Source organism: Heteronotia binoei, chromosome 14 (assembly GCF_032191835.1).
Source record: "Heteronotia binoei isolate CCM8104 ecotype False Entrance Well chromosome 14, APGP_CSIRO_Hbin_v1, whole genome shotgun sequence".
Lineage (NCBI taxonomy): Eukaryota > Metazoa > Chordata > Lepidosauria > Squamata > Gekkonidae > Heteronotia > Heteronotia binoei.
The window spans coordinates 33,378,653-33,395,409 of NC_083236.1; the positions used below are offsets into that span (position 1 = coordinate 33,378,653).

At 41.0% G+C, this 16,757-nt stretch overlaps 1 protein-coding gene across 2 annotated transcripts in view; it reads left to right on the forward strand.

The window, feature by feature from the left end:
* The window catches only part of AMFR (autocrine motility factor receptor), a 36,376-nt gene extending 22,161 nt beyond the window's left edge, over positions 1-14,215 (forward strand). Inside the window, exons 9-14 of one of the 2 annotated variants that reach the window (XM_060253985.1) lie at positions 2,427-2,617; positions 7,199-7,302; positions 7,980-8,114; positions 8,699-8,782; positions 11,227-11,411; positions 12,615-14,215. In XM_060253985.1, the coding sequence (XP_060109968.1) occupies positions 2,427-2,617; positions 7,199-7,302; positions 7,980-8,114; positions 8,699-8,782; positions 11,227-11,411; positions 12,615-12,759 (844 nt within the window). In that variant the 3' untranslated portion in view covers positions 12,760-14,215. The remainder of the gene's footprint in view (positions 1-2,426; positions 2,618-7,198; positions 7,303-7,979; positions 8,115-8,698; positions 8,783-11,226; positions 11,412-12,614) is intronic. The other variant, XM_060253986.1, reaches the window with a different exon arrangement.
* Positions 14,216-16,757: the final 2,542 nt, after the last annotated feature.

The following is a 16,757-nucleotide window of genomic DNA, read 5'->3' on the forward strand; positions in this document are numbered from 1 at the left end:
CTGACCTTGAGAAGAGAAGTTGTATTGTCTGAGATTTATTTGTTTTATTTATTTATTTTATCAAATTTATATCCCGCGCTCCCCTAATGGGCTCAGGGCAGCTAACAACAACAAATTAAACCACATAAACATTAAAAACAAGATACATAATAAAATCATTCATTTAAGTTTTATTTTATTTTAACATATAATTAGGATAAGTTAGGATCAATACATTAACCTATTTTTAAAAGTTGAGCTGAAACCCTTTTAACATTAGCTTTTAACTTTTCCAATTTTACTCCTTTTAACCCATTCAGTTTTATTTTATTAACTATTTTAACTGTTTCCAGTTGTTTTATTTTCTTATAACTATTCTTCTAACTATTTTAGGATATTTAGTAGTGGGGCTTAATTTAAAAATGATAGAAACAGAAACTAGAGAAATAAAATTTAGGCCCTCTATGAATCCTGTATTTTAGCATTTAACTGTATTAACTGTTTTAATTTGGCTACACCTGCTCAAGGATATTTTATTATAAGATAAAGGAAGAGGGAGTTGTAGGTAAGGTGGGAAAAGGGAGGAAAGGGGAGGGGTTGGGGGCCGAAAGGGGTAGAAGAGGAAGAACAAGAATTATTTATTATTTATTTTTTACTTTAGATTTCTATCCCACCGTCTCTGCAAGCGGACTCAGGGCAGCTAACAGCCAGTTCAGACATCTACAAATACAGTTTAAAAATGATAAAATACAACTAAAAATATTTTTATGGTGCTGTTCAACTTCAGTATAGGCAGGACCTTCTAACAGATCCTATAATGATCATAGTTCCTCAGCAGTGTGAGGTGGCAGTCCTCACCCAGTTTAGATGTTGAAGGCCTGTTGAAATAGTTCAGTTTTTCAGGCCCTGTGGAATTGAGAGAGATCCCATAGGGCCCTTATGAATGAATGATTGCCTTAAGTTATAACCCCAGGGCTAAAATTCATATTCTAACAAAGTTGTTTTCTGCATTCCAGAGTCTACCAACAAAGCTCTAGTGTGTAGAATATTTTTTAAGAATGAATAATAAAAATGGGTTGATGCTAGGGGTTGTGAAATTCCTGCTCTGTCTCTTTGCTGCATGTCCATTATGAGGTAAATTTTTATCTCTGCCTGAGTCATTCAAGAGTCTGTTTCAGGGTTTGTGTGGGTCTACGCTGTCTTGTTAGAAAAGCAGGCTGGTTTCATGGCAAAATGTGTCTTCCGCTTACTTTGCTTGTTTTAACCCAAAAATATGAGATCTAAGCCAGGGGGTAGCCCAGATCAAACCATTTAAAATCACTTCAGGTGGGTAACCATGTTGGTCTAAAGCAGCAGAACAAAGTTTGAGTCCAGTGGCACCGTCAGATATCTGAAGAAGTGTGTGTGTACATGAAAGTTTATACCTAGAATAAAACTTTGTTGATCTTAAAGGTGCTGCTGGACTTAAACTTCGTCCATTTAAAACAAAGACAACATAAAGGCCATTTTTCAGCTTCACGTACAGATGACTGCAGGAGTGGATTTCTGGACAAACCTGGTGGTTTTGGGTTTTGTTTAACCTCTTGCATGTGTATGGTTATAAGAAAACAATGGAAGCATTTCAAAAATTAAATTTCAGGGGAGGTTATTTAAAATAAAAAAAACAGGTTCTTGTTCTGTGCTTGTGGTACATTTTACTAGCGTGGATTGTGGCAGATTGATGTACCTTTGAGGGGTAACCTTCATGTTTAAATTTTACTGTGGGTAACTTTTAGATAAGTCCTTTCCCCCATCATTTCAGCAGTTACATTAATATGATAAAGTGTAGTAGCTAGAACAGTTGCTAGTAGCATGTAAGTGCAGTGTGATGTGACTTGCATTGGTTGCCTGTTCTTTCTGGCCCAGTTGACCTTTAAATCACCAAATAGTCTGGGCCTGGGTCATTTCAGGGATTGTCTCCTGTCATACAGGTCTCTCTCTCTCCAACCTCTTAAATCAGTACCCAGGGAGGACTTGCTCTGTGTTGTCTTTATCTTCTGGGTTTAGTAAACCGGTGGCAGGGCTTTTTCTGTCATGGCATCACATATGCAGAATGCCCCTCCTTGTTAAATCAGGTCATTCCCATAATTGTTTTCATTTAGATGAGCAATAAAGACCTGGCTATTTAGGAACTCTTTACAGTCTTACTGAATATTGTAGGCTGGCTGATTTTAACATCTGATGTGATTTTTAATAAATATGTCTGCTAAGGTTAAACTTGTTCTAACTTGCTGCTTTAATTGCTATAGGGTAGTTCTTTATTGTTAACTGCTTTTGTATTGTTTTCTTTACTTGAAAAGTAGGATAAAAACATCAAAATAAGCATGTCTTGTACAATCTTCTGAGTTTCCGATGAGCACTTTGTCATTCCTGTTTAAGAGACTCACTTCACCTTCCCTGTTTGTCAGCTCCTGTCTGCGCTCCTGGCTAGAACAAGACACTTCTTGCCCCACCTGCAGAATGTCTCTGAATATCACCGATAACCATCGTGCCAGGGAGGACCACCAAAGAGAGAACCTGGATGAAAATTTGGCTCCTGTGGCAGTGGCAGAAGGCAGACCTCACCTGAATCAGCACAATCACTTCTTCCACTTTGATGGTTGGCTTATTTGGCTTTTCCCAGTTTTCTTGACTAAAACCATTTAGTGACAGGAGAATGTCCTGTGTTGAGAAGCTTTATTTCTGGAGTTCACTATAGGCACTTGTTTTTGTTTGTTTTTTAAATGCCAGGGTTTTTTTTTGCTGCACTAGACAGGTTAGCGTTCTGATCTGTGTGTGATAACAAATTTTATTAAATTTAACAGGGAAAATTAGGGAATTGGGGGAAGGATCAGGGATAGGATACAGAAAATAAAAGAATAGATTAGTTATTACTACATCAAAAAAAAAGTATAATTCATTATATCTGCAAGTACTCAAAATTAATACATAGATATTACCTTTAAAGTCAACAAATATTTTATGCTTTTGATATTATTGTAAAATCCTCCTGTTTTACCAACTATTTAGTGGCAGATTCCAGATTGTTATCTATCATATCTGTGTTCATACAAAACCAAATCTATGTATCTTTAATCTACATAAAGCAACAGAAGGAAGGAAAAAAAGAAGAGAAAGGTTCAAATTCTGTTCTTCAGTACTAGCTTATTAACCAAGAGGTTTCAATATGTAGCAGCAGCAGCTGCATCTCTATCTGATTTACAAAGGAATATCAAGGCTAAATGAAAATAAAACAAGCTTCTCATTAACCATGAAAGGCTTCTGAGTTAGATGGGTACAATTAGGATACTCATGTCTTATTAGCAAATGTTGATAACTTTAGGCATCTAATTGAACAGTTAGCTCTCTTTAATAAACAAAAAGGATGGGTTTTCAAAAAGAAAAGAAAAAAAGTAAGCAAAGTAAGCAAAAAAACAAACCCATGGAATGCTGTTTTTACAGCAGCCCTCATCTCAGAAGGCGCTAGCCATTCCCAATTGCTCCCACAACTTCACACTAAACAGAAAGGGGAACCTTGATCTGCAGGGAAGATTCATCTCACTCCCATCAAATTGTACTCATTTACTTCCTTGAAAAGCAAAGAAAAAAGCTCTTAGTGGATTAATTCATTGGCAAACATCTCCATGCATGGGAATGAACAAAGGGCACCTCCTCACCAACCATTAAAAAAAAGCAAAAATATTAAAGGTATGTACACACTTTCCTTATATACATGTATGTGTGTATGTAATTCTAGCTACAGTAGTCCAAATTCTAATTAAACAGATTAACTTTTTAGCCTTACATTAGCGTATATTTAAATTTTAAAAAGTTTTACAAGTTGTTATAGTCATTAAAGCCCCCCTTTTTTAGCAACAGATTGTTAAACTTTATTATGATTTTGAACTTTGCAGAAAATCACACCAAACCAAAACAAGCTGCCCATTGAATTTGAAAAATAAAAAACTAAATAAGCCTGCTTTAGGTTTGAAGAATCCCTAAAAAAAAGAGGGGGGAGTTCAAAATTAAGTCCCATAATATTGTGCCTGTTAGAGAATAGTTTTATAATCTCTTCTTATAGTTTGAATAAAAATGAAGATTCCTTCATTCGAAAATCAGACTATCCATTCCAAGATGTTATGTCAGATCTACAATATTATGCTCATGTCAAGCCACTGTATGGTAACAGTTTATATTCTCTTCTTCCTAAAAGCCTTCCAAGTCATAATCTTTGTTGTTGACTTGCTCTGAGGCTGTAGATTTTAATTGTTGACTGATTTTTTCATTTTGTTGCTGAGCATTTTTACAAAAAGCTTTGGAGCTGAATCGATGTTATTCCCCCCTTTCTTTGTCTCAGTGAACTGTAGGTTTCGTTTCTCCTGCATAAGTGCATAAACTGCATTTATTTTAAAATCAGGCAAGGCAATCTCATGCAATTGTCATTTCACTTTTGCCTGCTTCTCAGGCAGATTTTGTGCTCCTTGATACCTATGTTCTTGTATATTTTCCATTTCTTTACAATTCTCTAGGAATTTTCCCATCTGTTCCTTTACCCATTCTGCTAAAAGACCAAGTTTCTGCCTTATGGAGAGTATAGTAGCCATAAAATCTTTTGAATTATTCATCTCTTCCCTGCTGTTATAATCAGTATGATAGTAGAAATCAGAGAATAAGTTCAGAGTGCCAGGTTGAAAATCCAGAAATCCAGCTTTTCTCATATAAAGTCACATTCCACCTTTGATCAAGCTTTGTATAGTATGTTGGTAGTCCAATTGTCACTTAATTTTAAACCAGATCTATCCACAACTATATACTCAGTCCAATTTCTTTTACTTGAAATAAAGCTTGTTATAAGCTTGTTCTTTTAATTTTAGAAGCCTCTCTTGTGTGTGGGGGGGTCTTTTAGCCTCCTCCCCCTCTTTTTGAACAGTCAGATTTGGTTTTATAATAGGACTTTAGTTGATAGGTTACATTCCAAAGTGAACTTACTTGCAAGGTATAGTTCGTTAGTTGAAGTAGAAAGGTGATTAGAAGAAGGTATTTTGTTACCGGTAGACACAGCTAGTGCCATACAAAATGGCAATTGTCGCAGTGAAGCTTCAGAATGGTCAAAGAACCAGGCTTTGCCTGCCGACGAAATCCTTGGGAATGTTGTTTCCCATGCTGTCAGGGCTCCCCCTCCAGGGGTCCCCTCAGGTATCTGGGCTTCCCGGACCTTTTCAATCTGCTCAATTCGGGGAGTTCGCAAGAGCTGCGATTTCCCCCTGCCTTGCTGAGCTGAAGCCGGAACAGGAAACCGCATTCTGATCTGTGTGATGTGGTGATGAGGTAGAACTGCAGGTGCACCTTCTGACCCTCAGTGGACAAAACAAAGCAGGCTGCTTAACTGCTAACATGCAACAGAGATAAGCTTTGTAGCCAGCTTTCAACATGAGGATATTCTCCTGGAGGTTCGTCAGAAAAAAATGTTTTGACAACTCTGTCCACATGCTTTAAATTACCCCCTCACCTTTTCTAAGAAAAGTCTGCATGTGCTGCCTCCTACACTTAAGTAGATCTCAAACTAGCAGCTTCCTGACTATTAATGCATGTTGATTACATGCACGTGTGCGTGTGTTGTTGTTTTTAAATGGCTTAGATTTTCTGAATGGGCCAGCTGTGTGTCTGCAAGATGTACTGTGCATTTTTCATAATCCAGTTTTGTGATTTATAGGGAATGGCAGGGAGCTGTCCAGGGTATTGAAACCCTATCTGTAGGACATATTCAGCCATCCCTCTGGTCTCTGAGGTTCCAGCAGGTGTTACCCACACACTTTTTGGAGGCCATAATAGCTAAGCGATTGTTTCTTTTATAAATGAAATGTCAACAAAACAAAGCTATTATATCAGTATTTTCAGATAAGACATGCATGGACAGACATTACTACCTAGGGGCCCTTAAGGGAACTTCTAGCCTTTGATTTCAGTTAAGAAAGGTTTGGTTGTTCAGATCTATTAACCATTGGAACAGGAAAGAGTGGAAGCACTCTTCAGAAAAAAGATGAATGGAGGTCATGTATGCAGCATCTTGATTATGTGACGAAGAAGATCGGGAATAGCTCTTCCAGGAAGGAAAATAGCTCTTCCTTTGCACAAGTATGAGACATCCTTAAAAATTCAGTCTCAGACTGGCACTTCACCACCATATAGACAGAGGAGAAAAGTATGGTTTAAACAATTACAATGGTTGGAGGGGCAGATCTTCTAAAGCAGATTTTATTCATAAGAAGGGGAAATTAATATTGAATAGTATAATGATAGCACCTGCAAGAACACTACCTGAGCCTTTGCGTGTCCTATTAGATTATTTGAGATAATTGTAACTTAGATCTAGTGAACGTATATGGCAGCATCAGTGGAATCCATGTACTATTCATGGCTGCAGGAAGACAGACATGACAATTACTTTATATACCATTGGTCTGTATTTGTGGTAATTGGGAGTGACACACTTTATTAGAATGTAGGGCTTGTTTGTGGTTGCTTTTGTAGATACTCTGAATAACAGCAAATGTTCTTAAGTTAAAAAACAAACAAACCGCAGTGCTGAGGATTCTGGTTTCAGTTCCCAGTGGCATAGCCCGTATCAGGGGTGGCCAAACTTGCTTAATGTAAGAGCCACATAGAATAAATGTCAGATGTTTGAGAGCCACAAGACATGACTGTCAGATGTTTGAGAGCTGCAAGACAGAAGGCAGGAAGGAAGGCAAATAGATGGAAGGAGGGAGGGGGAGAGAGAGAGAAAGAAAGCAATTTTAAATGCATTCTCCAAGCCGGCTGACAGGGTAGTGGGGGCTTCATGAGCCACACAATATGTGTGAAAGAGCCACATGTGGCTCCTGAGCCACAGTTTAGCCACCCCTGGTCTGTATTCTTGCAGAATTTCAGCTTCCATGGTGAGGATTCTGTATCCTGTCTAATGCATTAGATAGATTTCTATGCATTTCTTTAATTCAATAAAGCAACAGTTCTTTTCTTCTTTTGATGCTTCAGCGTTTCTATCCTGATCATACCTCAATTGGTGGTAATTCCAGCAAGTGGGCTACATTTTAGTTTTCTTCTGTGCCCATTATGGTGGGATTGACTGTTGAAATGTAGGTGACTGTAAATTAAACCTGAATTATTTACTCAAAAGACATTTTTAATGGTTTCTTTCTTGCAGGTTCCCGTATAGCAAGCTGGCTACCCAGCTTTTCAGTGGAGGTGATGCATACCACCAATATCCTTGGCATTGCACAGGCAAGCAACTCCCAGCTCAATGCTATGGTAAGTCCAGCTGCACACTTCTGGCTTATTATTTATTTGCAGAGAACTGTCTGTGTGCTTTGGAGGGAAAATGTAGCAGTGGCAGCAACACAGATTACTGCCAAGGATCCTATCCTCAGCAGTGTGGCCTTTTCAAGGATCCTATCCTCAGCAGTATGCCCTTTTCAAGGATCCTTTCCTCAGCAGTGGTTAGTAGGCACAGAGAGAAAAGGAAAAGACTAGGTAGCTGTAGCAAGGGATGAATGAGGGCATTCAAAGTTATGTATATTTAATCTGGACATGGAAGGAGTTGAAAGGCATGCAATAGAGAAACTTTGCAGTGGAGGCCCACGCGTGGCAACCGCTTGCAGAGGAAAGAATTGGAGCTGGCTAGTAATCATGGAAACATTCACCCTCTGCGTGCTCCATTTTGGGAGGAGTTGGTGGCCTGATAGTCAAGGAGCCTCTTCTCTTATCAGTGTATTGCTGCTGCTTTTACCTTGATATTAATGTTTGCAAGAACTTACATCAGCACACTGGTAGTTTCTGGGAGACCGCAGGTAGTGTTTTTGATGTTGTAGTGGTGAAAGTCAGAGCATCTGGGGATGTAGAGTATGGCTACTTTAAAAAAAATGCTGATGAGGAGTTTTAATGTGCCATGCTTTGTTCTTCAGTGGTATTAACATTGCTTTTTCTAGGCACATCAGATCCAGGAGATGTTTCCTCAGGTTCCTTACCACCTCATCCTGCAGGACCTGCAGCTGACTCGATCTGTTGAAATAACTACTGACAACATTTTAGAGGGCCGTATCCAGGTGCCTTTCCCAACACAGGTGTGTCAAAGATAATGTGTGATGGACCCAAAACTTCCAGGCTGCACTTGCTTTTGGGCAGCGCATTTCTGGTACCAAATGCTAATCAGTGACTGCATTGCTGCCTTCATCAGCCGTGTTAACAATACTGAATTTTTGTGCAGTTCTAATCTAATTTGGCATTTATCCCAATTTTTGGTAGTGCACATCAAATTGCATTTAATTCTTGCTCACATTAATCCTACCCAGCCAAATCTAACTACTTAATTAACATGGTAAGCCAGTCTGTTCAGTCTCTACTATCTTCATTGAACTAATAGGAAAGTACAGTTAGACTGTGTTACTTGCTAATATATTCTAGGCTTTTTTTTATTCCAAATGAATTTATCAAACATATTCTGTATTTTTTGTAATACAGAATTACTTACTTTTAAAGGAAGTATAGTCATAGTAAAAAGTATTCTTGATAACACTTCCATTTTAATTATTGAGCTCTTACCTAACCCTGATAACTTATAATTGGACCATTTTTTACAGTTACTATCTTTTTTTTGGCTTTTGTTTCATTTTCACATCAGTTCATTCAGTTCTGTTTGTGCTTTCAGCGATCAGAGAGCATCAGACCTGCATTGAATAGTCCCTTGGAAAGGCACAGTGCTGATCAAGAGGATCCTGAAGAGGCTACTCAGGTAACTGTGGCAGAGCGGAAAGGGGGCACATTAATTAACAGTCAGGGGATGGGTAAACAAGCATGCACAGCAGCTTGAAGTCCTAGAAAGGTCTCCTGGTGCACGTCCAGCTTGTGCTTTGTTGCTGATGTGTTTGTGAAGATGCCATTACAGATAACTGCTGGCTAAAAGGTGTAACCAGGCTGCCTTTTTGAATGTAATTGTCTCTGCTGGGACTGACTCATGGACTCTCACATTATGTTTTGAGGGAGGAAGGCTCAAGGGATTAACAGAAGAGAATGCAGTTCTTCATAATCCTGTGTCTATTAATGAGCAGTGTTGGAGATACTATTAAAGAGGATATTTCCCTTCCAGTGAATAGCTGGCATTTCTTTCACCATGAAGCAGGATTGGGAATGTCCTTGTTCCTCCCTTGGCGTTCCGCAGGCTGGAACCAGGACTACTTAGTCTCTGTAGTTTGAAAAAACTTTTCCCTCTGAAATGTCACTTTTATATTCCTGCACAGTTCTTTCCTGCTTCCCCAGCTACGGGGCACCCGTTTGTCCCTACTCTCCATGGAACTTTGCCTTGTTTACAGTAGGTGGTGCAAGATTGCACCTTTCTACTCACTGGGTGTGTCCGTCCCACTAGATTAACCACATGCATACACTATATTTAATTGGGGGGGGGGGGGGATGTGCTGTCAAGTTGCAGCTGACTTATGGCAACTCTGTAGGGTTTTCAAGGCAAGAGATGAGCAGAGGTGGTTTGCCATTGCATAGCAATCCCAGACCTTCTTGGTGGTCTCCCATTTAGGTATTAACCAAGGCTGACCCTGCTTAGCTTTCAAAATCTGACAAGATCAGGCTAGCCTGGACCATCTAGGGTTTACGTGTGTGAAATCAAATGGACAAAGGTCTGAATGGGCAAAGTCAGTATCCCTGTTAATCTGGAATTGACCACTGATCTGGGCCAGCATTCATAGGATCTAATTGGGGTTTTTTCAAACTTCACATATTATTACAGTCTTATTTTGCCTATGCTTCAAGGTGCTTAAAGCACTTCACATGATTTTCCACCCCACACACGTATTGTCCTTGCAAAAATCCTGTGTGGTAGGTTAGGCAGAGATCCAGTGATTGGCCAGGGTCACCAGCTGAATGCAGGTTTGAACCTGGATCTTCACAGATCTAGTATGATACTGTCTGCTCTTAGAACTTTATGTCCATGTGTGGACATCCAGTGACCTCAAGTGGAAGAACAGAAACATGGATATGTGGGAAAGAGCATTCTTGCTTCCCCATAGAGGTAGGACTGAGATCAGTGTATGTCTGTATATGTGCATATGTGAAATTTGTGTGTGTGTGTGTGTGCGCTTACCCTGAAAGTGACTTGCTGATCCTGCAGCCCTAAAGGTCATCTGATAGAGGTACCACAAGTGAGATGGTAGCTTCCAGGGAAGAGAGAAACTCACAAGATAAGGGAACACTGATGAATAATGTGAATCAAATACATTCATGCTGTCCTTTTGAAGCACCGTATTTTTGTAGTTCACCATTGATTCTGAATTGGCAGATCAGGTTTCCCATGCTATTGTGCTGAGAGTTATGGGTAAACCATAAAATGCAGGGAAAGCAACCATTATCAGATAGCACTGTGTCTTCATTTGAAAAACTAGGATACACAGAAATGTACATCCATATGCTTATCTAAATGCTCAGCAGCTAAAGGGGATGTTATGGAGCGAGGCCAGTGTTCAAAAAGATCCAATTAAAAGGGAAATCAGATAGTGTAAGCGTGGGACACTTCTCCTGTTGCCTGGAAGTGTATCATGTCTATTCTAGATGAACTGAATTCTCTTTTGATTGGTTCATTGCCAGCATTATTCCTGGATCAGGAAATATTTGGTGCTACATGATCCCTGTATGATATTGATACCACCGACTGATAACCACTCTGGAACAGTTCTCAAAAGGAACAGGAAACAGTTTTCTGAGCCAACTGTTTGGTGCAGGAGCTACAAGTGCACCAATGCTGCTAATTTTAAGTGGCACTTGCTTAACAAAGCTATCCTGAAATCAACCCTTCTCCTTTTTCCTGATAGGACCTTGAGGATAGGCATGGTGGTTGGCTTATGTGGTCACCTGTCTGCGTGTCAGAACAGGGCATGACAGATTTGACCTCCCAGTCATGTGCTCTGAGCATCTTTTGGCACCCTTTTTCTGTGGCATTTTGTTTTAGGGCAAGATCAGTCCTTTTGATACAGTTGGTCAACATTTGCTCACATTCACCATATCAATAAAATACATTCTGAACAGATTGGGCTCTCCTACCATCTCCCTAGTTTCTTACTGCTCGTTTGATGGCTTTGAGTTAACACAGTTCTTTTTGTTAAGAGACCTAGGATTCTGAAAAAGTGTGTGAATTATCTCTCCCCCCCCCTTTCATTTTCTTCTGCACAGCAGACTGAGAGAGTCCCTCTGGAACTTAATTCACAGCTGGAAGAAATGGCAGAGTTCAGTGAAATGGAAGTAGATTCAGCTGAGACAGAAGACTTTGAAGTGAGAGGAAGCCGTTTTTCTAAGTCCGCTGATGAAAGGCAGCGGATGTTAGTGCAGAGAAAGGAAGACCTTTTGCATCAAGCCCGCAGGTGTGTGTGTGTGTGGGCCTCTCATGTCCTGTTTTCTCTTAGCAATTGTAGCCGAGGCTTTTCTGATATGTTGAAAGACCTCTTAAATCATCTTTCAACAATGCTGACCTTTTCCCATGAGGCAAAGGAAACATTTATTTCATAATTCCATGAGCAGCAGCAAGGGTGTTTTCTGCCAGGGGAGCACCAATCCATCAACTGCCCGGGCTGCAGAGGTGTCGATCTCAGATCTAGTGAATTGCTTTGAAGCATTCTGGTCCTCTGATATTTGATTTGCCTCCCTCTTGTGGGCAAAGACATAAATGTCCATTGCGCAACTTGAAAGAAATAATATGACTGGACTTTTGAGCGCTGTGTAGCTCCTAGCTGCTCTGTGGCTGTCAGGACTTGAATAAATTGTGCAAATAGTAAAAACTGCAAACTAGGGATGGGCATGAACTGGAGAAATGGTGGTTTGTTTCATTTTGTGATTTGTATGGTTGCCTGAAGTAGTTCATGGTTCATTTGGTTCAGGAGGTGTAAAACTCACTGGGAGTCTTCAGCAGATTCGCCTTCACCTGCCCTCCAGGTTTGGCAAAGAGTGGATTTGGAGTGTCCGAATTATAGCCCCCCAAAGCAGGTGCCTCCAGGGAATCTCAGCTTCAGCTCTCATGACAACTTATTCTTCTCTCTTTGTGCTGCAGAATGGGAGCTCCGTTACTGGCTCCTGGAGCTGCCAATCAAGTTATGGACAACTTGCTATCAGTGTTTCTAGGACTCCCAGAAGTCCACCCCCAAAGTTGCCTAGGAACTGATTACATTAGTGCCAGGCTGTCTGGAAAAATGAACCGCAAAAACAAACCAAATGTATCACCAAGGGCCAAACTGGTTTGGAACGAACCATGAATCACAATTCATGTATTGGTTCGTGCTCATATCTATTGCAAACCAAATTATACACGCTTTCACAAGTAATTGTAGATTCCAGGGTTCACATTTTCTTGGGTCAGGCCTTGGTTTACACAGCCTCAGGATTTCAAATTTTAATTTTCTTTATATATGTGGAGGGCATACAGCTGTAAATATATCTTGATTCTTCCCAAAAGGACGTGTTGAATACAAACCACGAGCCTCTGTCGCCAGAGTGACTGAAGAGTGACAGTGTCGTCATGGATCTGTTTTTGTTCTATTTTGGCTTTTCCTATATCTTTTTCCTTCTTCCAGGCGTTACCTCAACAAATCTTCAGACGAGACAGCCTCCGACATCCCCCTGCAGGCTGAAGGAGCAAATTCTGACCCTATCACCTTGCGCCGCAGAATGTTGGCTGCTGCCGCGGAACGAAGACTTCAGAAGCAGCACCCGTCCTAGCACTCCTCCGTTTCGTCCTGTGTCTTCTTTTCCACGCAAGCGACACAAAACCATCCTGCATTCTCCCTGTTTGCCGAGGGAAGGGTCTCTTCAGAGCTCAGCTAACTGTGCTGAGGATGAATGAGCAGGCTGCATCTTCACTGTACAAAGCATGTGATATCTAATAAGTGTTTGAACAGCTGACAAATTAACCTTTATGGGGTCTTCTGGCTTTTTTTAAGAAGTGTGACAATTATTCCTCCTTTGCAAAAAAAATAAAAATAAAAATAGGGAGAGCAGCCTGTTAAACCTTGGTCATGGACTGCTGCTTAACCTAAGTTGCAAGGGGTATTGGCTGAAGAGCACCATGTCCATTCAGCTGCTTGCCAGTATGTTCCATTCAAACTCTTCCCGGAGGGAAGCAGAATAAGTCAGAAAAAGAAGTATTGACAAAGTATTCTCTCCTTGGCAAGCAGGCATCACTGCCAAGCCGTCGTGTGTCTCATCAATGAGGTTTTTTTAAAAAAAATGTTATGTAGGTCTTTGCAGACCCCTTTAGATGAAGGTGGTATTTCTATGCACCGGAGCACAGAGATGAAGCAAATCCATCCCGCCTCCCTGCAGGGGAAGACATCCCCTTTAGAGCAGATGATGTCATGTGAAGTTTTGGAGCGGTGGGTAAATGAAGTGCTAAACTCTTCATGGCTCCCAGATGGGAAGTGTTTTTAAAATGTTGCTGAAGGCCTTGTGCAGGAGGCTGGGTTGTGTTGTTGTTGTTGTTTTGTCCTCCTATGCATTTCATCGCAATACTAGGCTGCCTAATTCAGCACTGTCACTAAAGCAGATCAACAGCGATTGAGAGTGTTGAAGTCTGTTCTGGGAGGCAGTCTGCAGAGCAGGCGGCATCCTGAAAAGGGGCGGCGCTAGGCTGGTATTTTCAGAGGATGGGAGAGTGCAAAAAAGATCTATTTTTTTAAATCTTGCATTTTGCAATAATATGCTTGTGAGTTTAATCAGATTTGCAAACTAGAGACAGTTTGAGGGCTACTAGACATTTTTTAGAGTAGAAGTGGTCAGACTTTTCTCTGTAGTATTACAAGGCTCTGGTAGATCTGTTGGAAGCCTCTGGTTCTAGATTATGTCAATGGCGGTGGAATAATTTTAAGTATTTGAGGAGTTAGGAATATCACTGTTCTTCAGAAGGTGCCCAATGGTGTTAAAGAAAATCATTGGAAAAAAATACCTTTTATTGCAGGTTTTTAGGGTATTTGAAGGCAAGTATATATGAATTGTGTAAGTATTTAGGTGAAGATAATTTATTTTGATAAACCCTCTTTTGGGAAGCCTTACTTTGCAATGCTTAGTAAACTTTGAAAAGACAACTCTTCTTTTATGATTCAGTTTTGCTCAGAGCCACAGCTCTTTGTTTTATTGTTTAAAGAAAAAGGAAATAAAATTATTGATCAGTGTTGGAAAATGTTTCAGAAATGTCTTTCCTAAAACAGTGTGTGTGTATGTGTGTGAGAGAACATAAGAGAAGCCATGTTGGATCAGGCCAATGGCGCATCCAGTCCAACACTCTGTGTCACACAGTGGCCAAAAAACCCCAACAACAAACCCCAGGTGCCATCAGGAGGTCCATCAGTTGGGCAAGGACATTAGAAGCCCTCCCACCGTTGCACTCCCCCAAGCACCAAAAATACAGAGCATCACTGCCCCAGACAAAAAGTTCCATTAATACTCTGTGGCTAATAGCCACTGATGGACTTCTGCTCCATAAGAACATAAGAGAACATAAGAGGTGTGCACCCACTTCTCTGCCCAATGAAGATCCTCGAAAGCTGTTAGGATAAGAACACTGGTGGGGGCGGGCTGGCAAGGCAGGTAAGTAAAGAGGCTGAAAGAGGGGCATTTGAGAAGCAAGACGCCTTCCCATAGGGGAGGGACGGTGGCTCAGTGGTAGAGCATCTGCTTGGGAAGCAGAAGGTCCCAGGTTCAATCCCTGGCATCTCCAAAAAAGGGTCCAGGCAAATATGTGTGAAAAGCCTCAGCTTGAGACCCTGGAGAGCCGCTGCCAGTCTGAGAAGACAATACTGGCTTTGATGGACCAAAGGTCTGATTCAGTATAAGGCAGCTTCATATGTTCATAAGATGGGTACAAGTTTGTGGCCGGCAATGGATGTGCATGTTGATATGGAAGATGGGTAGGGAAAGATACACATTAATGTATGGGGCTGGAGGGGGAAAACAAGGTTTAAAATAGGAAGTGTTTATGAAGGAGAGGAGATCTGACTTGGAATGCCATTCAGTAACTTGGAGCTTTGGAGGGGGAGGCGACAGAAATCAGAGAGGATACTTAACTCTGTACAAGAGGGAAAGCCTTCCCACCAAAAGGACCAACTGTGCCCTTTTGCCCTGCACTCCCTAGACCATGGCTGCAAAGGAATCCCACCTGCTGCTTTGCTTAGGAAGGCGACAGAAAAAGAAACTGATCAGTTCACTAACTTCCAATCAACAGCAGCCAAACAGATGATATCACCTGTACATTCAGTGGAAGTGGAATGAATGAAGTGGAAGAGTCCAGAAGTGATCAAATGGACTGTGTCACTTTAGACTGCAGAGGAGGTGTAATATGGTTCACGGCTCCTCTAGATTAATCATTTCCTTATAAGTGGGAAATTAGCATGCAGAAAGCTATATGGAATTCCCCCCTCCCCCGCAGTGTGCTAATTTATGGGAAGGCGTGTTAAAAACATAGGTGTCCCCACATGGAATCTGAAATGGTACAGCTCTTTTCATCACCTCCAGATTCTGCTGCATGGGTAGACTAGGCCTTGGACTTGTAACTGAGCAGTGTTCACAGCTCTGCCCTTCAGCAGTGAGGGCTGGCAGATATGCCCATGTCTTTCTGTGAGACTGAATCAAAAGAGAAGGGGTGCTGGAAGCACTTGAGACCCAACCCCCCTTCCCTTAGTGGAATGCCACTGCATGGTTTACAACATGAGCTGAGCACACATTTCTCCCTGTGTGCATACTTAGTCTGATGAAGGGAGGGTTGACTCTTGAAAGCTGAGACTATGAAAATCTTGATACTCTCTAAGATGCTGCTGGACTGGAATCCTGGACATTGCATAAATGGGCGGTTTTCCTTCCTGGATATAGAAGCTGTTTCAGTTTCTAAAAGGTAAAGGTAGTCCCCTGTGCAAGCACCAGTCATTTCCGACTCTGGGGTGACGTTGCATCACGAATGTCGGCAGACTTTTTACACGGTGGTTTGCCATTGCCTTCCCCAGTCATCTACACTTCCCCCCCAGCAAGCTGGGTACTCATTTTACCATCCTCGAAAGGATGGAAGGCTGAGTCAACCTTGAGCCAGGTACCTGAACCCAGCTTCCGCTGGAATTGAACTCTGGTTGTGAGCAGAGAGCTTCAACTGCAGTACTGCAGCTTTACCACTGCGCCACGGGGCTCAGTTTCTAGATTGAGCTTTTTTGTGCAGCATGCAGGAGGCTTTTTGTACACATGAAACAAGGAAGAGAAACAAGGGAATTAATGTTTTTTTACATTCCTAATTGTCAGAAGCTGCAGGTAGGAGATAACTGCAGTAAGGAGCCTTCACTCACCATATCATCAATTGCCAATGTGTGGTACAGTAAGAACACAAGTTTCATACTTTTAAGGCCACGGACAAGCTAAATCTTGTAATGGTGAGTTCCACAAGTTAATTAGGAAAACAATTCTTTTGTCCATCCTGAAATGGTCATCAGCATGAGTTCAGTATTGGGACACATAACTTGAAAGGTGTTTCTCAGGTTATTTTGGAAGAAAAGTACATTGATGAGATTTTGTTAAATATTTCTATAAAATCTTTATGCTCTGTTCCATATTACTATAAAAAGATGGCTTAACATTTTTTTTAACTTTTAATTCAGGGTCTACTTTTGGTCGTGGAGATACTTTCCATTTTTTGTGTAATTCAATTTATATTCTGCTCCACTGCTTTCACTGCAAGAATAGTA